Source organism: Oryctolagus cuniculus, chromosome 18 (assembly GCF_964237555.1).
Source record: "Oryctolagus cuniculus chromosome 18, mOryCun1.1, whole genome shotgun sequence".
Lineage (NCBI taxonomy): Eukaryota > Metazoa > Chordata > Mammalia > Lagomorpha > Leporidae > Oryctolagus > Oryctolagus cuniculus.
This window is the reverse complement of record NC_091449.1, coordinates 6319487-6345126: the sequence shown is the minus strand read 5'-3', so window position 1 is coordinate 6345126 and position 25640 is coordinate 6319487. Positions and strand designations below refer to the sequence as shown.

Here is a 25640-nt window from a genome sequence, read left to right as displayed (position 1 = left end):
CTTCGGTGACCTGCAGCTCATACTCTGGTCGAGCTTTGCTGGCGCTTACCGCCTTAAATCAGGCAGACCGAATCCAAGCCTTCTAATTGGCATGTTGAGGGGAGGCCTTATTTTTCTCTATTTCTCTATCTCCGGGCATTCCTACCTCTCCCATTTCACTTCTATCTTCCAGCATTCCCATTTCTCTTTTACTTCACTTCCAAACTTCTGTTTCTCTTATCCCTGCGGCTTTCCGGCACCTCGCCCCGCCGGCGGGTTCCCGGCTCTGCGCCGCTTCAGCCCGCGCGCCTCTCTGCGCGGCTTCCCGGCTTTGCGCGGTCCGCGGTCTCCACGCTTAACCCTTTCGCGTCTGAACCACGGCCTACGCCAGCGTTCCCTATCTATTCACGCCCCGTGCTCTCTCTGCACGCGGCGGCTTCCGCGAGTAACACAGCGTAGCTTGCGTCTCCGCCACTAGGATTCAATCTAAGTTCCCCGGGCTAGCCTGGCGAATTCAACCCAGCGTACGTCTCCGCCCCACGATCTGGCTTCCCGTCCTTTGCTCCCCGGGCTAATCAGACGGATCCCAATCTGGCTTACGTCTCAGCTTCTGGTTTTAACTTTTCGCCCCCTATTCCCGGGCTAACTTGAGAATCCCAAAGTGGCTTTCGTTTCCGCCTCGGCCTGCCCCCCGCGGCTTCAATTTCCCTAACATTTTTCTCTACCCGGTATGTTTCCCCAAGCTTTCCTCCAACAATACTCCTCCCTCATTTCTCCTGGCCTCTCCCCACAGTCCGCATCTGAGTCTGTTTGTTCTAGCTTTCACTTTCGCTTTCAACCTTAGAGATTCCTCCCAGCTTCCCCCCGTAGTCCGTATCCGAGTCTATGCCTAGGCTTTCAATAGCTTCTTCCGGCTCCTTTTTCGTCCGGCTTTTCCCTAGGCTGTTTGCTAGTCTCTCTCTCCGATATTTTCCCAGTTCTTCCCGTTTCTTCCCTCCTAAGTTTCATATCCGTCCTAGGTTTCCTATCCGAGTCACGGCACCATTATGTCGCTCCCCCTCTTCGTGGAGGAGCAACACAGGACCCTGCGCTGTTCTTTTGTCTGCTCGGCTCTCCCCGGGTTTGCTGCTGGTTCTTCCCGGGTTGGCTACTATCCCTTCCACCTCCGTGGAAGGGCAGTTCCCTCTGGCCACATTCCCCACTTCCGCAGGGGAGCGGCACACCGCCGGCCGGCTCTCTGGGGGCTGCACGGGTTCCCTTAGATGTTCCCCATAGATGTTCCTGGTGCATGCCGTCTCTCTCCTCCTTTATAGTCCTCCTCCGCCAATCCCAACTCGGCTGAGTACGCTGCTCTCCAATCAGGAGCAAGTCCTACAGTTTATTGGTTGAACTGGAGGCAGCTGTGCGGAAGCTGTTTACTTCTCTCCCAGCGCCATATTGTGGGAGAGCAGATGCATAGAATAAGTCCTAATTCGAGCAACTCAGTCTAGTCCGGATTGCTCCCCACACTTTGGGCTCCTGGCTTTGGTCTGGCCCAGCCCTAGCTGTTGTGGTCATTTGGGGAGTAAACCAGCAGATAAAAGATCTTTTTCTCTCTTTTCTCCTAACTCTCTCAAATAAATAAATAAATAAATCTTAAAAAAATACTACAAAACAGTATTAGAAGAAGACAGTATTTTTGGATTGTCCTTATGAAACCACACCCTCAAAAGAGAAGGCATTCTGCAAGATATACAAGTTTACTTATTTGACTGGCAGAGTGACAAAGTAAGGAGACTGATCTTCCATCCACTGGTTCATTCCCCAAATGAGTGCAAGACAGGTCTGGGCCAGGTGGAAGCAGGAGACAGATATTCCATCCTGGTGTCCCACATGGGTGGCAGGGGCCCAGTTTTCACTGCCTTCTTATGCAATTAGCAGGAAGCTGAACCTGAAGTCGAGTAGCTGGGACTTGAGCCAGCAGCACTCTGATATGGGATGCCAGCACTGCAAGAGGCAGACTAACGCACTATACCACAAGGCCGGCCCCTCTCCTTAATTCATTTTAGTTGTATGATGTGGGATATAGGACCAGTCTTTCCTTCCAGCATCATTTATTGTATATGTGCCTTTTGCACTGTATGTTCTTGGTACCTGTATTACCCCATTTTCTGTTTGAAATAACACTGAAGGCTTGATAATATATAAAGAAGCTTATTTAGCTTACACTTGTGAAGGTTCAAAAGCAGGGTTCTAATTTCTGGTAGCCCCTGCTGAGGGGTGTGTGGATTACAATAGCAGGAGCAAGTGTGGAAGAGACCTCATGATGAGAAAGGAATCCAGAGCAATTCCAGGGTCAGGTTCATTCTTTTGCAATCCACTCTCTTGGAAACTAATTCCTTCCTCCCTCCCTCCCTCCCTCCCTCCCTCCCTCCCTCTCTCCCTCCCTTCCTTCCTTCCTTTCTTTCTTTCACAGGTAGAGTTAGACAGTGAGAGAGAGAGAGACAGAGAGAAAGGTCTTCCTTCCATTGGTTCACCACCAAATGGCCGCTACGGCCGGCGCGCTGCACCCATCCGAAGCCAGGAGCCAGGTGCTTCTTCCCGGTCTCCCATGCGGGTGCAGGTGCCCAAGCACCTGGGCCATCCTCCACTGCCTTCCAGGGCCACAGCAGAGAGCTGGACTGGAAGAGGAGCAACCAGGACTAGAACCTGGCGTCCACATGGGATGCTGACACCACAGGTGGAGGATTAACCAAGTGAGCCATGGCGCCGGCCCTGGAAACTAATTTCAATACCAGAACTAATCCTTTCTGAGAGTAGTGTATTCAATCACCTAACCTCCCAATGAGACCTGCCTTTTAAAGTTTCCACCAGCCTGAACATTTGGCCTAGTGGTTGCAGGTATCTGGGCAGTGAACAGATGGATAGACACTACCTCTCTAATTGTTTCTTTCAAAAAAAAAAAAAAAAAAAAAGGCAATGTAAAGGTTCTACCACTTTCCATCCCAACACTGGGGAACAAGCTTTCAAGATATGACACTCTGATGGAGAGATGAAACTATATACAGACCATATCAGCACCTTTTTCAAACATTAATTGGTCACACACTGCCAGTAACACTGGCAAGTGAAAGGGTAAACTTTCACATCTCTAAAGAACTAAGTAGAAGGGACTGAAAATTTCCTGTGAGAACTCACAGCACATAAACTGGTTTTGTCCTAAAACTTGCTCGCTTGTAGGGAATTTTCCAAAACAGTACTCAATGATGTTCTTTCCTCTCTGCCCATGTGAACTCTTACCTGACATCACACTTTTGATACATTTCCAAAGCCCAGGTGGCCCCATATTTCTGAGGCTACAAGACTTCAATCACATTGAAACACTGCAAGGCATACCAAAAGGCACACAGGGAAAATGCAAAGATACAAAAGGGCAATTTCTAACTTTTACACGGAACCATCCTCACCCAGGGAAACCAGGTTCTTGTAGTTCTCCAGCATCACATCCCTGTACAAAGCCCTCTGGTCAGGGTCCAGGCATTTCCACTCCTCCTGAGAGAAATCTATGGCCACGTCCCTGAATGTCAACCGTCCCTAAAACGGAAAAACAAATTTTACCATAGAGTTTTGAGAAGTTATAATCTTCACAGAAAATAAGAAGTGAGAACTATAAGGATACACCTGACTGGTCAACAAGCCAAATCCATACTGAATACTACGAAAAATTTATCTTTGTCTATGTTTAGAGACATATAACTCATTTGAAATCTCTGGTATTTTTTCATGTGCTAATGAGATGACAGGTGGGTTGAATACCCTATACAACTTAAGGTTGTGGGCAAGTCACAAGAAAGACCAAGACAGGGTTGGAGCTTTCAGTCTTACATCTCTTAACCATCCAGGAAGTTGATCACCAACAATAAATCAATCATACCTAAGAAATGAAACCATCATGAAACCCCAAGTGGACAGGACTCAAACTGTCCTACAGAGAGCTGAATGTGTGGAGATTCCTAAGGATTGTGCCCCCAAGAAGAGAATGATAGCCCCAACCCATCCTCTCATACCCTGTTATTCTCTTCCCTCTGGTTGTTTATTGTTTTTTATTATTATTTATTTGACAGGTAGAGTTATAGACAGTGAGAGAGAGAGAGAGACAGAAAAGTCTTCCCTCTGCTGGTTCACCCCCTAAATGGCTGCCATGGTCGGTGCTGCGATGATCCAAAGCCAGGAGCCAGGTGCTCCCTCCTGGTCTCCCATGTGGGTACAGAGGCCCAAGCACTTGGGCAATCCTCCACTGCCCTCCCAGGCCGCAGCAGAGAGCTGGACTGGAAGAGGAGCAACCGGGACTAGAACCCGGCGTCCATATGGGATGTTGGCGCCGCAGGCTGAGGATTAACCAAGTGAACCATGGCGCTGGCCCCTGGTTGTTCATTTGTGTCCTCTGTAATACTCTTTATAGAAAATAGATAAGGGTAAGTAAAGTGTCCTCCCTACTTTTGCGAACTAGCAAACTATTCAAACCCAAGGAGGGGCTACAACCTGTGCTTGCTACTAGCATGTGACGTGGGGGTACTCTTGTGAGAATCGTGCACTCATGCTATCATGACACCAGGTGGCTGGTATCAAAATTGAAGCTAATGTCAGAATTCAATGTAACTGGTGTCAGAGGACACCCAGTTGATGTCTACTGCACAATAGCTTGCCTGGTGTGGGGGAAAATCACATGTACCTTGAGCTACAGAGCATTCTGTTTTGAGAGTACAGCAGGAAAAATGACTTATGCTCCCACACGTTTGAGTATGTTGTGTCTCCCTATTTTTGATATCCCATACATTGGTGTAGATTTCTCACTTTGTGGATATACAAGAAATACACAAATTAAAAACCAATAGACCTCTCTCTACAGAAGTGTTAGATGGTATGTTTGACACACCATGGGATAGGATCCAGATAAGCTGCAGGATGAGTGTCTTTAAGACAGAATCTGCAGTGGCTTAAAAAATGGTCAAAATCTAAAATATGCAATGATGGCAATGGTAATGACTAAAGCTTCTGAACAGTTCCCATGAGCTAGGCATTATTCTAAATTCTTTACATGGACTAACTTATATAATCAAATAGTAACTCATATGAGAAAGATGCATCCCCACATTACTGAGGAGAAACTGTCAGACTCTAAAGAAAACCTCTGCTCAGGTCAAAGAGCTAAAAATGGGAGTAAGTTATTTGCCCCAAGTGTCTGAGAATTAGAATCCAATCTAATAAATAAAACAGTTAAGTAACCAATAAGTAAATCGACAGTAAGTTCCTAAAGTAAGGAAAGTTGAAACAAGTTCAAAAACAGTATCAATTCCAAAAAGGTCATCACACACACACAGGCACATAACATATTGCTATTCACACTGTCAGCTCATCAATATGATGGTATTGAACAAACTTAAAGCCACGTAAAATATTTAAGACATAATTTCAATCGATAAAAACATAGTGCTTATTTAAAATATTGATGTCTTTGGCAAAATCCATGTGGTTGCACATCCATGTACTCAGGCAGTGAGATCACCATTTAAATCAACTGCAATAAAAGGAGCTGCCTCTCAATGACGTATTTTCAATGTTTTTTTCATCAGCACTTCTTCTCAAGTATATTTCAGCATGTTAGGCACAATGAATATGTGTAAACTGTGCCATATTTTGTTTATAAATATTGTTGTATATATAGTTATCAAAAATAGTGTATTAAGAAAAGAGGGGGCCCAGAACAGAGAAGAGACAGAATATGAACTTGCGGCCAGACAGAATTTATTCAGAGGAAATAAATCTGCAGAGGTTGATCAACTGCCTTCATGCTCACAGACTGAACACATGGTAGAGGCCCCGACCCCAGCAGGCTGGGCCCTTTTATAGTTTAGGTGGGCTAGGGGTAGCGGTAGGGGGCAGTAGGTGGAGAGGAGATGAGCTTATCCATACTGGTTCTTAATTTGGCCAGCTGGCTTCCAAACCCGGGGAGGAATGCAGGGGTGGGGTGGGGAACAATACAGGATGTGAGACTGAACTGGTCTCTTCAAAGAAGGCACGGGTAACAAGAAACCTAAGATGGCTGAGGCTTATGTCCTTGTTCCAGCAACCGGGGCCTACATTGTACCACAGTGGGTTAAACCACTACCTGTGATGCAGGCATCCCCAGTGGAGTGCTTGTTTGGGTCTTGGCTGCCCTGCTTCCCATCCAGCTCCTTGCTAATGCACCTGGGAGAGTAATAGAATATGGCCTATTTGGGCCCCAGCAACCCACATGGCTGACACAGAAGGTATTCCTGATTTCAGCTGGCTCAGCCCCAGCCATTGTGACTATCTGGGGAGTGAACCAACAGATGGAAGATCTGTCTCTTCTTCTCTTTCTGTAACTATTTCAAATAATTTTTTTTTTCCCTCCTGGTATCCCATGCAGGTGCAGGGCCCAAGCACTTGGGCCATCCTCCACTGCCTTCCTGGGCCACAGCAGAGAGCTGGACTGGAAGAGGGGCAACTGGGACAGAATCCAGTGCCCCAACCGAGACTAGAACCTGGGGTGCCTGCGCCGCAGGCAGAGGATTAGCCAAGTGAGCCACAGCACCGGCCTCAAATAAATCTTTTAAAAAGAATTATTTATTTACTTGAAAGACAGAGTTAGAGAGAGACAAGGAGAGACAACAGTTCATTCCCCAAATGGCTGCCCGAAACAGCTAGATCTGGGTCAGGTTGAAGCCAGGAGCCCAAAGCTGCTTCCAGGCCTCCTACAAGGGTGCAGAGGCCCAGGGCCTTGGGCCATCTTCCACTGCTTTCCTGGGTGCATTAGCAGGGAGCTGGATTGGAAGTGGAGTAGCCAAGACTTGAACCAGTGCCTATATGGGATGCTGGCAACTGTAGACAGCCATTAACCCACTACTACACAGTGTAAATAAATCTTCAAAAATTTTTTTTTTCTAATTTAAAAATCTATGTTCAAAACTAAAGATACCATTTAGGAAATAAACACTGAAGTTTATTAGCTCATCTGACTAATAAAATCATGGCAAATGTTAGGAAACTTTTTGGAGTTTTTACAACAATTTCATGTATTAATATGAAAAATCTGGAGCCAGTGTTGCAGTATAGCAGGTTAAGCCGCCATCTGTGATGCTGGCATTCTACATGGGTGCTGGTTTGAGTTCCAGACGCTTCACTTCTGATCCAGTTTGCTGCTACTGCAATGGGAAAGCAGCAGAAGATGGCTCAAGTGCTTGGGCCCCTGCCTCCCACGTGGGAGACCTGGATTGAGTTCCAGGCTCCTGGCTTTGGCGTGGCTCAGCCTTGGCCATTGTGGCCATTTGAGGAGTGAACCAGTGGATGGAAGATCTCTGTCTCTTTCAAGAAGATCTCTGTCTCTTTCAAATAAACAAATAAATCTTAAAAAAAAAATACAAATATATTGCAGCAGTGCATACCTGAAGAAATCACTGGATTATTAAAAGTCAGGACAGAAAAGAAATTAAAAAAAAAAAAGAAAGAAAGAAAAAGCGTTGATATTCCACAAGACCATTTCACCAAACATTAGGATCAGCATTTCCTACAAATTAAGGAGGAAAAAAGGGGCATGCACCAGAGTTCCAGTCAATCACCACTGTACAGGGACCAGGAAGGAGAGAATGATAGTGCAAAACAAAAGTAGGTGGAGAGTATGCACCTGGCACAACGGTTAAGTCACGTCTTGAGACACATGCATACTATATTGGAGTGCTTGGTTTGAGTTCTGGCTACTCTGCTCTGGTCCAGCTTCCTGTTTATTTATACCCTGGGAAGTAGCAGGTGATGGCTCAAATAGTTGGATCCCTGCCACCTATACGGCAGACCAAGACTGAATTCACGGCTCATGGCTTTGGCCTGGCCCAACCCTGGCTGTTGTAGGCATACAGGAAGCAAACAAGTGGATAGATCTCTCTCCATCTGTCTCTTTGCTTTCCAAATAAAATAAAAATTTTAAAAATCCTTTTAAAAAAATTTGTGTATTTTATTTGAAAGTCAGAAAAAGGGAGAGGCAGAGAGAGAGATATTCAATCCATTGGTTTACTCCTTAGATGGTGGGCTGCACAAGGCTGAAGACAAGAACCAAGAGCTTTATCTGGGTCTCCAACGTTGGTGGCAGGGGCTCAAACACTTGGGCCATCTTCTGCTGCTTTTCCAGGCTATTTGCAGGGAGCTGGATTGGAAGTAGAGCAGCCAGGATACAAATTGACACCCATATGGAATGCTGATGTTGCAGGTGCTGGCTTTACCCACTATGCCACAATGCAGATTTTGAAAAAAAAATTTTTTTTTAAAGAGATTGAAGGATTTATGCAAGTCTAGCTGGAAAATATGTGACACCTACGCCCCAGAACCCCTACCCTAGCATGACATGGTGTAACTGGGATGAAACACTCAACTCTTGACTTCTTCTGGGGGGGTTAGGGGAATATGGGAATATCCATCTAACTTTCTAACTTTCTAGGGGGCTCCAAAGGGACTGCCTTCTGTACTGAGTGAATGTAAGCATGGAAGATAGCAGGAAGCTGGGTCAGGAGCCGCTGAGAACAAAGCTGAGTAACAATGCAATGTGTGCAGTAACACAGGCAGAGACTAGACGGAGACCCAGAGGCACCAGAGGGGCTGCAGACTGGCAGGGAGACAACAGGGGAGCTTCTGTGTAGAAACTGGCAAATCCTTCAGTTAGGGGTGTACAGGCAGAGAAAGGCTCAGAGGACACATTCCCAGAAAAGGTCGAGAGGTCGAGAGGTCTCCAGAGTCTCTAGTGGGTTGGTTGCTGAGTGACTTCCCTGAAGGAAGCCTGACAACAAAAACTGGGAGAGCCAGCACCACGGCTCAATAGGCTAATCCTCCACCTTGCGGTGCCGGCACATGGGGTTCTAGTCCCGGTCGGGGCACCGGATTCTGTCACAGTTGCCCCTCTTCCAGGCCAGCTCTCTGTTGTGGCCTGGGAGTGCAGTGGAGGATGGCCCAGTGCTTGGGCTCTACAACCGCATGGGAGACCAGGAGAAGCACCTGGCTCCTGCCATCGGATCAGCACGGTGTGCTGGCCGCAGTGCGCTGGCTGCGGCGGCCATTGGAGGGTGAACCAACGGCAAAAGGAAGACCTTTCTCTCTGTCTCTCTCTCTCTCTCACTGTCCACTCTGCCTGTTAAAAAAAAAAAAAAAAAAACAAACTGGGAGATGCAGCTGATCTGCAAAATGCTAAAGTCCCAAAAGAAGATAACAAATCACACAAAAAGAAAAATATGGGGTTTGTGAGGTAGCTCAGGTGGTTACGCCTCTGTTGCAGTGTCAGCATCTGACTGGGTGCCAATTCAAGTCCTGGCTGTTCCACTACCAATCCAGCTCTCTGCTAATGCACCTGGGAAAGCAGCAGAAGATGCCCCAAATCCCTGCGCCCCCACCACCCATGTGGGAGACCCGGAAGAAGCCCCCAAAGAAGCTTTGGCCTGGCCCAGCCCTAGCGGTTGCCACCATTTGGGGAGTGAAGCAGCAAGATTTTTCCCTCTCCGTCTCTACCTCTACCTTTCAAATAAATTTTGTTAAAAAGAGAAAAATATGACCCATACAAGGGAACAATATAAAACACCACAAACTTATACTAGAATCTAATACTATGGATTAGCAATTAAAAATGAGTTATGACAGTATTCTTAAGGGGCACATATAAACATCTTCAGAAAGTGAGGAAAATAATGCATAAATAAAATAACATCAGTGAACCAGCAGACAGAAGATGTCTCTCTCCCTACCTCTTTGTAACTTTTTTTTTTTTTTAAATCTTTATTTATTTGAAAGGCAGAATTACAGAGAGGCAGAGGCAGAGAGATAGAAAAATGTCTTCCATTCGCTGGTTCGCTCCCCAGATGGCTGCAACGGCTGGAGCTATGCCGATCCAAAGCCAAGAGCCAGGAGTTTCTTCCAGGTCTCCCACGTGGTGCAGGGGCTCAAGGACTTGGGCCATCTTCTACTACTTTCCTAAGCCATAGCAGAGAGCTGGATCAAAAGTGTAGCAGCCAGGACTCGAATTGGCACCCATATGGGATGCCAGCACTACAGGTGGCAGCTTTACCCGCTACCCCACGGCGCCAGCCCCTGTAAAAAAAAATAACATCAACAAAGACAAAAATTATGAAGAAAAAACACATAGAAATTCTGAAGCTTAAAAATATGATAACTGTGGCCTCTCATTAACTCTGCCTTTCAAATGAATAAATATTTTTAAGAAAAATGTCAGCATCCCATATCAGAGTGCCAGCCTCAGTGCTGGCTGGTTTTTTTTTATTTTATTTTTTTAATTTTTTGACTGGCAGATTTAGAGAGAGAGAGAGAAAGAGAGAGAGAGAAAGGTCTTCCTTTCCATTGGTTCACCTCCCAAATGGCCACTACAGCCGGTGTGCTGCACCAATCCAAAGCCAGGAGCCAGGTACCTCCTCCTGGTCTCCCATGCAGGTGCAGGGCCCAAGCACTTGGGCCATTCTCCACTGTCTTCCAGGCCACAGCAGAGAGCTGGCCTGGAAGAGGAGAACTGGGACAGAATCCGGCGCCCCAACTGGGACTAGAACCCGGTGTGGCGGTGCCGCACGTGGAGGATTAGCCAAGTGAACCGTGGCGCCGGCCTGGCTGTTTTGCTTCCAATGCAGCTTCCTGCTAATGTGCCTGGTAAGTACTTGCTCAAGTACTTAGGCCCCTGTCACTCATGTGGGAGATCAACATGTACTTCCTGGTTCCAGCCTTCTGCTTGGCCCAGTCCTGGCTGGCTGCTGTGGCCATTTGGGCAGTGATTCAGCAGATCTTGCTCTCAAATGCTCTTTCAAGTAAAATAAGTAAATAAATAAATAAATGAATACACTTCTACCTGTAAAAAAAAACCCAGAAATCCCAAATCCATATCAAGAAATATACAATATGAAGAGAGGTAATTTGGGTTAAAAATAATAATGCAGAGTGTGGGGTAAGATATAAAGCAGAAGAGTTTTTATGAGACCATTTCAATTTCCATGTAAAACAATGTTATAATGATAATGTGCTTTATGTAATTGTAATAAACACAAAGACAATACCTATAGAAGACATAAAACAAAATGAGAAGAGAAATGAAGTCACTTCATAAACCAATGAGACACAAATACAGGCAGTAAGGGCATAAAAGAGGGACAAAAAAGCTACAGGAGGGGCTGGTGCTATGGCTCACTTGGTTAATCATCAGCCTGCAGACCGGCATCCCATATGGGCACCGGGTTCTAGCCCTGGTTGCTCCTCTTCCAGTCCAGCTCTCTGCTGTGGCCCGGGAAGGCAGTGGAGGATGGCCCAAGTGCTTGGGCCTCTGTACCCACATGGGAGACCAGGAAGAAGCACCTAGCTCCTGGCTTCGGAGATCGGTGCAGTGCGCCGGCTGTAGTGGCCATTTGGGGGGGTGAACCAATGGAAGGAAGACCTTTCTCTCTGTCTCTCTCCCTAACTGTCTAACTCTATCTGTCAAATAAATAATAATAATAATAAAAAAGCTACAGGACATACTGAAAACACTTCTAAAAACACAAACAGTGTGTTTCTGTGTGGGTGCAAACTGTTGAGATCTTTACTTAATATATGCTAAATTGATCTTCTGTTTATAAAGATAATTGAAAATTAATCTTGATGTGAATAGAAGGGGAGAGGGCGTGGGAGTGGGGAGTTTTGTGGGTGGGAGGGAAGTTATGGGGGGGGAAGCTATTGTAATCCATAAGCTGTACTTTGGAAATTTATGTTCATTAAATAAAATAAAATAAAAACACAAACAGTATTCATTCTTCATGAATAATGGGATTTAAATGAACTAAACATCTTAATTAAAAGATCCACAATGGCTGAATGCAGGGAAGTCTACAGATCCAAATACAGGATTTTACTTCTAAGGATACACACAGGCTAAAGGTGGAATGCAAAAAGATCCCATACGCAAACAGAAACATAATGTGAGGCAAGGGTAGCTGTCCTTCTCCTGGACAAAATAGCTTTTTAAGACAGAAACTGTCTCAGGGGCCGGCACTGTGATGTAGCAGGTAAAGCTGCCAACTGCAGTGGTGGTATCCCATAAGAGTGCTATTTCAAGTCCTGGCTGCTCCACTTCCGATCCAGCTCTCTGCTATGGCCTGGGAAAGCAGCAGAAGATGGCCTAGGTCCTTGGGCCTTTGTACCCATGTGGGAGACCCGGAAGAAGCTCCTGGCTCCTGGCTCTTGGCTTTGGCTCAGCCCAGGTCCAGTTGTTACAGCCATTTGGGGAGTGAACCAGTGGATAGAAGACTTCTCTGTCTCCACCTCTCTGTAACTCTGCCTTTCAAATAAATAAATCTTTAAAAAAAAAAGATAAAAACTGTCTCAAAAGACAAAGAAGTTTATATAAGGGAGAGACAATTTTCCAGGAAAATATGACAATATAAATAAATATGTATCTAACATCCAATTCCTCAATATACAAAACAAACATTACAGAATTAAGGGAAGAATTAGATAACACAATATTACTACGACAATTCAAGGCTCCATTTTCACTTATGGATAGGAAGATCAATAAAGCAACTTAGGACTTCAACAAATGGATCTGACAGACCTATACAGAACATTATATTCAATAGAAGCAGAAAATACATTCATTTCAAGAATAAGTGGAACAACTCCAAGAAAGAACATGTTACATAACAAAGCAAATCTTAAAAACTTTAAGAAACTTGAAATTACTCAAATTTCTTCTCCATCAAGAATAGAATGAATGTAGAAACCAGCAGCGCAAAAGAAATGAGAATCTACAAATACATGAAAACTAAACTCTTTCTTGGGAACAGGCACTTATCTTAGAGGTCAAGACATCTATATCCCATATTAGATTCCTGGTTCTGGCTCCAGATTCCAGTTTCCTGCTCATGTAGGTCTTGGCAGGCCATGGTGAAGGCTCCAGTAACTGAGTTCCTGTCACCCATCTGGAAGACCTAGGTAGGTTGCATTCCCAGCTCCCATCTTTGGCCTGGCCCAGGCCCAGCTATTGTTGCCATATGGGGAATGAAACAGTAGATGAGAACTGTCTCTCAACTAAATAAGCAACATTAAACAACAATAACCTCAAACCCCAAGGGGCAGGCATTGTGGTGCTGCCAGGTAAGCTGCCTCTCGGGAGTCTGCATCCAGTCGGAGTGCTACTTCCGATTCAGCTTCCTACTAGGTTGATCCTGGGAGGTAGCAGATGACGGCTCAAGAGGCAAGAGGCTCTTGAGTCCCTGCCATCCATCCAACTTGGAGACCTGGCTGGAGCTCCAGGCTCCTGACATTAGCCTGGCCCAGTCCTGGCTATTATGCACATTTGGGGAGTGAACCAGTAGATGGAAGATCTCTCTCCTTCCCTCTCTGTGTCACTGTCTTTCAAATAAATAAGAACAACAAAACATCCCACAACTCAACTCATTCTTGATCAATCAAAGGGTCAAAGAAAAGTATAAAAAAGAAAAAAAATTAAAATAAAATTTCTATCACAGAAAGAAAACATACTAGAATGGCCAAATACAATCAAGTATATGCCAAAAAATCAAATAATCTTGAAGAAATAGATACATCTAGAGCATTACAAAAATTTCCATGACTGAATCAAGGAAGGATAAAAATCTGCAAATATGTTAAGTAGCAAGACTGAAACAGTAATAAAAAAAAAAGCCCTACCAAAAAGAACAAGAACTGGCAGTTTCACTGCATAATTACATCCAACATTTAAAGAACTATCACTAGTCCTCCTCAAAAATCTCCCAACAAATTGAAGAAGAGGAACACTAAAAACATCATTCTATGGAAACATCATTATTGTTATCCCGAACTCAGGCAAAGAAACAACAAAACTACAGACCATTTTCTTTGATAAATATTGATGAGAAATTCCTCAACAAAATGCTAGCAAACCAAACTTTACAGCACATATTAATAGGATGAAATACTGTGACCGGTTCAACACAGAAAAGTCAAATGTACTTCACAGTGATAGAGTGAAAGACAAAAACTACACAATCATCTCCACTGGTTGAGAAAATATATTTGACAAAATTGAAACCCTACCTTTACAAAACACACAACAAAGTAGAAATAGAAGGAAATTTCAGAACACTGGCATTTAGTAATGATTTCTTGTATTCGGCATTAAAGAAAGCATGAGAAAAGCAAAAAAAAAAAAAAAAAAGGCACTACCTCCAACTGAAAACTTCTGTGCATCAAAGGATTTGAAAAAAAAAACAGCAAAAGGGGACTGGCATTGTGGCGTGGTGGGCTAAGCCTATGCCTGTGGTGCCGGCATCCCATATGGGCACCGATTCTAATCCTGGCTGCTCCACTTCCAATCCAGCTCCATGCTATGGCCTGGGAAAGCAGCAGCAGATGGTCCAAGTGTTTGGGTCCCTGCCCCTGCGTGGGAGACCTGGAAGAAGCTCCTGGCTCCTGGCTCTGGGTCAGCTCAGCTCCAGCCTTTGCAGCCATTTGAGGAGTGAGCCAGCAGATGGAAGACCTTTTCTCTGTCTCTCCCTCTGTCTGTAACTACCTCTCAAATTAGTAAATAAATAAAATCTTTTAAACAAACAAAAAGAGAAAAGGTTGTCTCAAGGACAACTATGGAAAGGAAAAGAAAAAGAAAATAGAAGGGCTTCACATATTACATATGAATCTCTTGTGTGTATTACCTGAAACTTTAAAATGAATCAAATAAATGACTAATAACATGTACATCAATGCAAATAAGAGACACATACAAAACAGTAAGCAAAATATTTAATCTAAATGAAACAGTGTTTTGTAAGCAAGCACTCAGTGAGGGCTTACAAAGCTAGACTAACAAGCTAACAGGCAAACAACAATATATAACCTAAAAATGACAAGACTACAAACTAGCATCTAAAACACATAAAAAGAAAATTAAGCAATACATGAAAATCTGTTTTATATATAGACACCCACAAAGTAATAAAATTATTCAAACTGACAAGGAATTAGACAATAGAAATACAAATGGGTGTCATTTTCTCCAAATTCTCAAAATATAAGAACACAGTAGCAAGTTCTGTCTGATGAAAGGGAAATGTCATATGCTTTTGGTGAGAGAGGGGCAGAAACTTGCCAGAACTAACAAAATTGGAAATCAAAAACCCTAAAAGAAGTACTCTTCTGACTGTCCAAACCTGAAGTAACCCTCAGATATCAGCAGTGAATTTGGCAGGCTCAAAGGCACACACTGTGGCCTTATACAAATTTTCTCTTTCTTTCTTTTTTAAAAAGATTTATTTATTTGGAAAGCAGAGCTACAGAGAGGCAGAGGCAGAGAGAGATCTTCCATCAGCTGTCTAACTTCCCAAATGGTAGCAGCAGCTGGAGCTGGCCAAATCAAAAGCTAGGAGCCAGGAGCTTCTTCCGGGTCTCCCATGCAGGTGTAGGGACCCAAGGACTTGAGCCATCTTCTACTGCTTTCCCAGATCATAGCTGAGAGCTGGATCAGAAGAAGAGCAGCCAGGATTGGAATCAGTGCCGATATGGGATGTCAGCACAGCAGGCAGTGACTTTACCCACTATACCATAGCTCTGGGCCCTACACACATTTTTTTCCTAACACTGAAAAATGTTTAAGAACCACGAGTCTTCATTTATAGAATACACCAACAAAGATGTGAAACAGTAGGCTACTCATGTTTCCTAACAAAAAAACATGTAAATTCTCCAAAGTTGCAAGATAAAATACCAGAACAAAACATTCACTAAAGAATCTTTTCTAAATGATGTGCAAATACATTTGTACAAGACTTGTGCTGTCCTCTGACACAGAAGTGACAACAGAGGACCCATTGATGTGACAGTGACAGGGAAGGAGATCTTTTCTGTCTCAGTGCCAAAGCTTCGTGACTATCTGTAGTTCTTTTATAAAACAAATATGTACATTATGTGATGCTTAGAATGAGAAAAACATTTAATAATAACAGATGAACCAAGAATATGGTTCCATTCCTTCTAATGACAAAGTTCTGCTCCTATATCTAAGCAGAATGACAACCATTTTTACTTAACAAATTTGCTACAGAAAAGCCCCTGCAGGAATACCAGTTTCCGTGAGAACGAAATGCCCTCCACTGACACCTGTGTCTAACTTTGCATTCCATTTCCCAACAGTGAAGAGTTCTGAGTCAGGGACACAATGACTGACCAGTTCAACTTCTAAAGTATTACACAATCAGGCACAAAACGTTTTTCCTTAGTTCCCTCCCTTTCAGAATGTGGCAGGCCTTTGTACATGTTAATTAGTGTGACATTCAACAGCAGCTCCCTTTACCCAGGTCTACGGAGAGCTCACAGGGGAACCAGATGTGGTCCCTAAATAATCCCTGGTGTCCAGCTGCATGGACAACATAGGGTCCACTACCTTCTCCTCTCCAATGCACACCTGGGTGTGAAGGCCCTCCCAGGACCATGCACATGGCAGCCTCTTCACGTTTCCACATCACAGGGTCACAGTGAGAAGGAATTTAAGAAGAGACAAAAGGGACTGAGGGACACAGGGTGTGAGCAAAGGGTCAGGCGGGAGACTTTAGAGTCACGGAAGATCACCGACCCCAAGGCCTGGCGTTTAAGAAAGGAAGGGGACATGGACCAACAGGAGTATCGGCGTTACCTGAGTAAGAGCCATTTGTGACACTTTGTCTTCCCTCTTCCTCCTCTTCGGGGCTTCTTCCTCAGGTAACATGAGTCTCTAGGAGTCAATCCTGAATATGGAAAATATGCTGTTTTATCCTTGGAATCAACACAGTCCTTTCCTGTGCCATCACCACACACAGTAAAGCCCTCGCCACAAGGAAAGGTGGCCGTCTGATGCCTACTGCACCACTGGGAATACAGGAAGACCAAGAAGCAAGGTATGGACCCCCTTTCTGTGGAGTCTGTTTCTCTCCAGGTCAACCCCACACATGCGCTGCAGCCCTGAAGGCCTGGGCTGGACTGAGGTCCCTCCAGGGCACAGACCCGTCCTACCAAAACCTCAGGCGCAGCACAGCCCCTTCACCCCTCTGCGGATTCCAGGCTGATCTCAGCCCTCAGAAATGGAGGACACAGAGCCTTGGTGCCCAACGCTAGACTCAGAACATCATCAACTTTAAATATTCTCAAGGCTGGGCCCCAGACTGTTATTGGGAATACTATTAAAGGGCACCAAACGCCTCAGCACTCTACTGGGCACCACTCAAAGGGCAGGTCCAGAACACATCCCATTTTCTTGTTCGGCTTTCCCCTTGGGACCTGTTATCACCAGTACCCAAACGATGGGTGAGAAAGGAGCAGTGGGAAACATGCAGAGCAGCCAAGTGGACCACAGGTTGGAGGAGGGTGCGGCTAGAATGCTAACGGAGGCAGAGGTCGTAGAAGTCTTCACGTACAAGTCTCTGACCCCAGAACAAAGAACTGAGCAGGAAGCGTGGTCTTCACCTGCACCTGAGGGCCAGAGTCCTAGGCAGAGGACGGTCCAGGTGCAAGCCCTAAGGCAGGGTACCTGAGGAGGACCCAACAGGGGAGGTCGACAGGGACTGCAGATCAGGAAGAGCCAGGGTCTTCTAACACTTTCTCCCACATCTCCAAAGAATTTTAGGTACCATGTATTTCCTTATTTAAGTAAATATGTACTTTTTTATATTATAAATTAAAACAATTTTAAAATGTAGTATTAGGTTGGCTTTGTAGCAAAGTGGGTTAAGCAGTCCCCTGCAATGTTAGCATCCCATATCAGAGCATCAGTTCAAGTTCTGGCTACTGTTTCTAATCCAGCATCCTGCTACTGTGCCTGGGAAGGCAGCAGAAGATGGATCAAGTACCTGGGTCCCTGACACCCACATGGGAGACTGGGAATGAGATCAGGGATCTTGGTTTCCACCTGGTCCAGTTCAGGCTGTTGAAGACATTTGGGTAGTGAACCAGCAGATAAAATACTCTGTCTGACCCCCTCTCTCTGTTACTCTGCCTCTAAAATAAACAAAACTTAAAAAAAAAAGTTTTATCTTCTTTATGTTAAATATATGCTGAGATGTTCAGCTAAGCACAGGAAGTACAGGGTCCCTCTAGTGGAGACATGGAGGGCTGCAGGGAGAACACTTTTTTGAAGGGAGCTCAGGAAGTCTTACGTGGATATGTGAAGGTGGAGAGGACTGTTAAGACATCCCAGCTGAGACCTGAGACCAACAGACAGAATTCTTGGGTTCAGGGGAGAAGACTACGGAGGAAATGGAGACACGCGGGTAGTGTGAAAACCTTGAGAGAAATAAAGAGGAGCCAGAGATGAGAGGTTCAAGGACCCAGCCGAGGGACACATTCCCATATTCCCACATTCAGAGAGCAGGGATCTGGAGCCACCAACAGAGGAAACTGTGGAATGATCAGACAGGAGCCAAGAAAATTCAAACAGTGTTAAAGCTTAATGAGATGTTCTCAAAACCAAGTGAAAAGAGAGGGTTCAACTGTGTAATATGCTGTGGATAAGAACAGATGAGAACAGGAAATTAAATACTAAAGTTAGATACTGGAAGGTCACTGATAACTCTGACGAAGTATCAGTGGAAGGCAGATGTGAAAGCTCAATTTAAGGGAGAGCTGAAGGCAAGATTTGAACACAAATGAACGGGCATGTGGTACAGCGATTAAGTTGTTTCTTGGAAAGCTTGCATCACATATTGCAGTACCTGGGCTCGAGTCCTGGCTCTGCTCCAGTTTCAGCTTACTGCTAATGCACACTTTGGGAGACAGTAGATGATGGCTCAAGAGTTAGGTCCCTGGCCTCAGTCTGGTCAGTCTCATGTAATGTGGGCACTTGGACAGTGAACCAGAGGATTAGAGTTCTTCTCTCTCTGCCTTTCAAATAAATATATTATTATTATTATTAAGATTGACTGATCGATTTGAAAGGAAGAGTTACAGAGAGAGAGAAGAGAGGAAGAGGAGAGGGAGACACAGAGAGATCATCTATCTGCTGGTTCATTCCCCAATTCACTCCTCAAATGGCTACAATGGCAGGGACTGGGCCAGGCTGAAGCCAGAAGCCAGGAGCTTCTTTTGAGTCTCCCACATAAGTGTAGGAGCCCAAGACTTGGGCCATCTTCTGCTGCTTTCTCAGGTACATTAGCAGAGAGCTGGATCAGAAATGGAGCAGCTGAGACTAGAACCAGTGCCCATATGGGATGCCGGTGCTGCAAGTGGAGGCTTTATCTGCTCTGCCACAGCACTGGCCCCTCAAATAAATATAATTATTTAAAAAAAGAATGGAAGATAAAGTTTTAGCTCCTAAATGGAGCACAGCAGTTAACAACAGGGAGAAATGGTATTTAATAGAGTATTTTTAAAGATGAAAGAGTGGAAGTAAAAAATATTTATTTCATATATGTGTCTGTTTAATAGACAATATTATCATTTCAGTACACCAACCAAAATAATTGCCTTGATGTAAAAATTGATGATGTAGAGAAGGGAGCCATATCATGAGACTTTGAGTGGGGCTAGCAAGCGGTACACAATTCCAAAGTTACAGACACCCCTTGTCAGTACTCAGTAGAGAGACAAGTGAGTGTGCCAGGTTGCCAGGTTGAGATCTCTTCACTGAGCCAGAAAACACTTCCCTGCTCCAAACTTCTTACAACTCACATACTCATCACTCAATACTTCCCCTCCAGTCTCCAAAATGTATATGCAGCCTTTCCCCCACACTGCCCAGTTCTCCAGCATACTCCCAGCTGAGAGTGCCCCAAGTTAATTCTGACCCTGTCTACAGAGGGATAGCATCAGATCCCCCTGGATCTGCACCGCACTTCAGACAGCATATGCAAGAAGCAGTTATCACTTATACTGACTGGGTAAACATCCCATCTCCCACAGCTCTTCCAGGAGTTTGGTTAAGTGGCTAAGACAGCATCTCCATCTGGTTCCAGGCTCATGTTTGTGACATCCTTTGTAATAAATGAGTAAACCTAAGCAGAATGTTTCTTTGAGTTCTGTGAGCTGCTTAGGAAAAAGAATCAAACCTACAGAAGGGGTCAAGAGAATCCCTGATTTCCACCCCACGGGTCAGCGGGACAGGCCCAATCCAGGGCCTCTGACTGGAGACCAAAGCAGGGGCAGCTCCTGTGGGACTTCACCCTCAATCTGATGTGACCGCCGAGCAGAGTGAGTAGTAGGGTACATTCAAGGATACTTGGTTGGTGTCTGACAGACAGCAGCTTGATGGAGAACACCCCGCACATTTTGGTGAACTGAGGTAAAGAAATCTGCTGAGCATTCGAAAAACATCGGTTTTGGAGTATCTCATACACTGCCCCACGTCCTAGCCCATCTCAGGCAAAGGGACAGCAAATCACTCGCGAAGACCCAAGTCACTGCCCTGGAGCTGAGTATGTAACACAGATGATGCTGTACTCTGATGCTAATAATCACAAACTGCAGCAGACTTTTAGACAAGAGTTCTACAACTCTCACCCTCATCCCCATACTCGGAACAGACGTTTTAAATTTGCCAGATTATAAAATAAGAAATGTCCACGCAACAGAACCATCCCTATCTAATCAGCCTCACTCGCCCCTTTCTTCACTGTTTCCTTCCTCATTCTGAACAGATCTCAGTCACACTTGGTCTCTCCAGCTCTTGTTTCTGTCCTGTGCTCTTCCCCCGGCTTCCTGCTCACTTCCTGCCCCTCTCCTCCACGGCTTTTTCTCCTTCCTCCCTCTCCTACCTCTCCTGCCCCAGACTTTCAGCTCTTGCCACTCCTTTGTTCCCAACACCCTTGTAGTTCTGCTTCTTTCCGCACCACCTCTGCTCTGCGTGTTCAAGTCCCTGCTCCCTGTTAGATGCTTTTGTCCCTTCTCGGTCACGTTCCACGTCTACTTTCCGTCACCAGTTCCCTTTCCTCGTGCAGACACTACGGCTGCTTTAGCTGCCGGGGTTTTAAATCTCCCATCCTGCTCTCCACTCTCAGAGCCTCCGCCTCGGGCGCCCCTCGCCCTGTTTCGCTGCCCTCCACACCTCTGCAGCCCGCCTTTCGCTATCCCTGCCTGCAAATCCCTGACACATCCTCTACTTCGCCACCCTATCTGGGGTTTGGTCTCGTGCCTCCCAGTTGTGCTACGTCTTTTTCGGGACCCCTATGCCCTCACCTAAGACGCCCACCTCGGAGCACGGAGGAACAAGGGTTGTCACCAGACAGGACCAAGGGACGTCCCCCCAAAGCGGATCGGGGAAAGAGGCGACAGCGAGGGGGAGGCCCGAGGGGCGGGCGGGCAGTCGGGGAAGGAGCGGGGTCCGCAGACCCACAGGAGCGGAGCGAGGACCCGGGGGGCGCGCAGGGCGTGCACCCGCCCGCGAGTGGGGCGACCACGGACGCCAGGAGGACGGAGAGGTCAGGAAAGGGCTTCCAGCCGTGGAGAGGCGGCGGAAGAAGGGTCTGCGCGGCTCGCGGGACCTGCCTGAGGAGGCTCTCCACGAGACCCGGAGGGACGCCCGCGCTCACGGCGGCGTCAGGGCCGCCCGCAGCACAGGCAGCAGCGAGAGGATTTTAGGGTCTGAGGGAGCCCGCGGCCCCCACAGCCCTGGCACGGAGGCGCCGGGGGACTGCGAAGCCAAGGATTAATAGAGAGAAGGAAACTCACGAGCCGCCGGCCAACCTTCACTCCACCCGATCTGCTTCCGGGTCTGTGGGAAACTGCGCGCGCAGCCGGGAGGTCGGCCGTGGGCAGGAACCGATTGTGGGGGCGGGGCCTAGCTGGACCTTGACGTTTAGGGGCGGGGCGTAGGGAGACAGCTGGGCGGAGACGGCGGCTGGGAGGGCGGGGCGCGGCTAGGGAGGCAGAGCTGGGCGGAGACGGCGGCTGGGAGGGCAGGGCGCGGGGCGGGGCGTAAGGAGACAAAGCTGGGCGGAGACAGCGGCTGGGAGGGCGGGTCCGGGGCGGGGCGTAGGGAGACAGCTGGGCGGAGACGGCGGCTGGGAGGGCGGGGCGCGGCTAGGGAGGCAGAGCTGGGCGGAGACGGCGGCTGGGAGGGCGGGGCGCGGGGCGGGGCGTAAGGAGACAAAGCTGGGCGGAGACGGCCGCTGGGTGGGCGGGTCCGGGGCGGGGCGCAGGGAGCCAAAGCTGGGCGGAGACAGCAGCTGGGAGGGCGGGTCCGGGGCGGGGCGTAGGGGCGGCAGAGCCCGGGCGCGGGGCGGGGCCGGGGCGCGGGGAGGGCCTAGGCTCGGATTGAGACCCTGAGCGCGCACGTGCGGCAGGGCAGGGTCTGGGCTCTCGCCCACCTCGCTGCCCGCAACTGCAGAAGTGAGACCTCCCAGTGAGGCTGAAGCTCTACGTGGGCCTTGTGGTGGGCTCCCGAGGAATATTAAGCGAGGTGAGCGTTTTGCTCAGCGGTTCAGACACCTGTTAGGAAGCCCGTTCCCACATCAGAGGGGCTGGACTCCAGCCCCGCCTCCAGCTCTGGTGTCCAGCTTTGGGGTAAGGTGCACCCTGGGTCCCTGCCACGCACGTGAAAGACCCAGAAGGAGTTCCTGGCTCCTTGGCTCGGCCTCGGCTCTGGCCTGCCATTGTGAGCATTTGGGCGGTGAACCAGCAGGTGGGAACTCTGTGCCTCTGTCTCCCCGCCTCAAATTTTTAAAAAATTAAGGAATTTAATAAACCCTTGCAATTGTGTGAGAAGCGGATGCAAACTAAAATGTAAAATCCGTGTTGTGTCTGCAGAATGCGCCAGGCAGAATAGAAATCCTTTCCATGTCGTATCCATCCACTTGGGAGGGAGTCAACCCTGTGCCCAGTTCCCCAGACTTTCATAGGGACCGCGCCTGGAGAAGGGTAAGGCCAGTGGTTAAGTTGGGTCACCACGAGTTAACTTAGGGGCCGGCACTGAGGAGTAGTGGACAAGGCCACTGCCTGCAGTGCTGTCATCCCATATGGACGCCGGTTCGAGTCCCAGCTGCTCCACTTCCAATCCAGCTCTCTGCTATGGCCTGGGAGAGCAGTGGAAGATGGCCCACGTCCTTGGGACTCTGCACCCGCATGAGAGACCTGAAAGAAGCTCCTGTTTCCTGGGCTTCAGATCGGCTCAGCTTGGCCGTTGCAGCCATCTGGGGAGTGAACCAGCGAATGGAAGACCTCTCTCTCTGCTCTACCTCTTTGTAACTCTGCATTTCAAATAACTAAATAAATCTTTAAAAAAAGGTTAATTTAAACAAAGAGAGTAAGGTTTTCAAAATAGATGTTGTTAATTAGAAATTATCGGAGGTCATTGTTTTGGACAGAGCTCCTGCACTGGGTCACAAGTCACAAAGCATCATTCCTGCTAGAGGTCCAGGTCACCAGCCTAAAACTAAGCTGTTTATCTCCCAGGAACCAGGAGAAGTGAGAGGTTACAGCCAAACGGCTGTGATAATAAAGTTTCCTCTGCCTTTAATCCTTAGATCCTTTAATCTTTTAATACTTCAAGAAGTAACTGGAGGGGCCGGTGCTGTGGCGCAGCCCAGTGGGTTAAAGCCCAGGGCATCAGTTCAATGCCGGGCTGCTCCACTTCTGATCCAGCTGCCTGCTGTTACGCCTGAGAAAGCAGTGGAGGATGATCCAAGTCCTTGAGCCCCTGCACCCATGTGGGAAGAAGCTCCTGGCTCCTGGTTTCTTGCTTCGGATCCGCTCAGCTCCAGTAGTTGTGGCCAACTGGGGAGTGAACCAGCAGATGGACGATCTCTCTCTTTCTGTTTCGACCTCTCTAACTCCGTCTTCCAAATAAATAAATCTTTTTTTTCTTAAAAAAAAAAAAAGAATTAGAGGGGCTGCCGCTGTGGCACAACAGGTTAAAGCCCTGGCCTGCAGTGCCAGCATCCCATATGGGCACTGGTTCTAGTCCTGGCTGCTCCTCTTCCAATCCAGCTCTCTGCTATGGCCTGGGAAAGCAGTGGAAGATGGCCCAAGTCCTTGGGCCCTGCACCCATGTGGGAGACCGGGAAGAAGCTCCTGACTCCCGGCTTCAGATCGGCTCAGCTCTGGCTGTTGCGGCCATCGGGAGTGAACCAGCAGATGGAAGACCTCTCTCTGCCTCTCCTTCTTTCTGTGTAACCTTTTAAAAAGAACTGGTATTATGATAGGCTGAGCAAAAGAGAGGTTCAGACGAAAGAAGAAAAAGTAGGTTGGTTTTTTTCAATGTTACTTTCTGTGCAAGGTAAGGAAACAATAGAAAAATAACTAATCGGTTATCATATTACTTCTAATTCATTTTTTTAAGATTTATTTATTTATTTGAAAGTCAGGGCTACAGAAAGGTAGAAGCAGAGAGAGAGAAGTCTTCTATCCACTGGTTCACTCCCCAAATGGCCGTAATGTCCAAAGCTGGGCCAATCTGAAGCCAGGAATCAGGAGCTGCTTCTGGGTATCTCATGTGGGTGCAGGGTTCCAAGCACTTGGGCCATCTTCTACTGCTTTCCCAGGCCATAGCAGAGAGCTGGATCAGATGTGGGGCAGGGGTTGGTGCTGTGGCATAGCAGGTAAAGCCACCGCCTGCAGTGCCGGCATCCCATATGGGCACCGGTTTGAGACTTGGCTGCTCCACTTCCAATCTGGCTCTCTGCTATGGCCTGGGAAAGCAGTAGAAGATGGCCCAAGTGTTTGGACCCCTGCACCCATGTGGGAGACCCAGAAGAAGCTCCTGGCTCCTGGCTTCAGATGGGTGCAGCTCTGGCCAATGTGGCCATCTGGGGAGTGAACCAGCAGATGTAAGACCTCTCTGCCTCTCCTTCTCTGTGTAACTCTGACTTTCAAGTAAATAAATAAATCTCTAAAAAAAAAAAAAAGTGGAGCAGCCAGGACTCTGATGCCCATATGGGATTTTGGCACTGCAGGTGGCAGCTTTACCCACTATGCCACAGTGCCAGCCCTCACCAATTCTGTTTTAACAAAAGGAATTGTTGCCTGAATCTAGACTAAAAAAGGCAATAAAGATCTTTAAATTGTTAAATTCTGTCCTTTGACAACAAAAATTCCTTAGTTCTTCCTTACACTTGTTCTTTAAAGATTTACTTACCTTTGTTTTTCTATCCCACACTTACATTAACCTCAAATAGCTTTGAGATAACCATGATCATAATAGTTTCCTCAATAATTTATAAATTTAATGTAATTTCACATTTACTTTATATGCATGCTAAAAATAATTAGAAAAATATCACTTATTTAAACATTTCATGTGTTTGAACTTTCTTTTCTTTGTGAATGTTGTGTCAGGTGCAGATAACAAAGCTTGCAAAACAGTCGTCAGAAGACGTTTTCTGTTATTTTCACCCAGGGAATATTCTGTAAAATTTCTATGGATATTTGGTAGACATGATAGGCAGGTTCTCTTTCATATGAACCCTGAGGTAAAGCAGGTTATAATTTTAAATAAACTTATTTCTATCTGCAGTCATTTTATGGCAGTTCCTGTGCAATCACATCAACTATTAAGCATGCTCTCTCATATCCCATTAGGAAGTGGTAATCAGTTGAAATAAAATCACATTTGGGGCTGGCGCCGCGGCTCAATAGGCTAATCCTCCACCTCCACCTCGCGGCGCCGGCACACTGCGTTCTAGTCCCGGTCAGGGCGCTGGATT

General features: G+C 46.8%; 1 protein-coding gene across 1 annotated transcript in view; it reads right to left on the bottom strand.

Moving 5' to 3' along the window:
* Nucleotides 1-21793, bottom strand: part of LOC100356080 (zinc finger protein 665) — a 28769-nt gene extending 6976 nt beyond the window's left edge. Inside the window, exons 1-3 of the mRNA XM_002722355.5 lie at nucleotides 21670-21793; nucleotides 16670-16760; nucleotides 3426-3552 (exon numbers count right to left, since the gene is read on the bottom strand). Coding sequence (XP_002722401.3) covers nucleotides 3426-3552; nucleotides 16670-16741 — 199 coding nt within the window. The 5' untranslated portion in view covers nucleotides 16742-16760; nucleotides 21670-21793. The remainder of the gene's footprint in view (nucleotides 1-3425; nucleotides 3553-16669; nucleotides 16761-21669) is intronic.
* Nucleotides 21794-25640: the final 3847 nt, after the last annotated feature.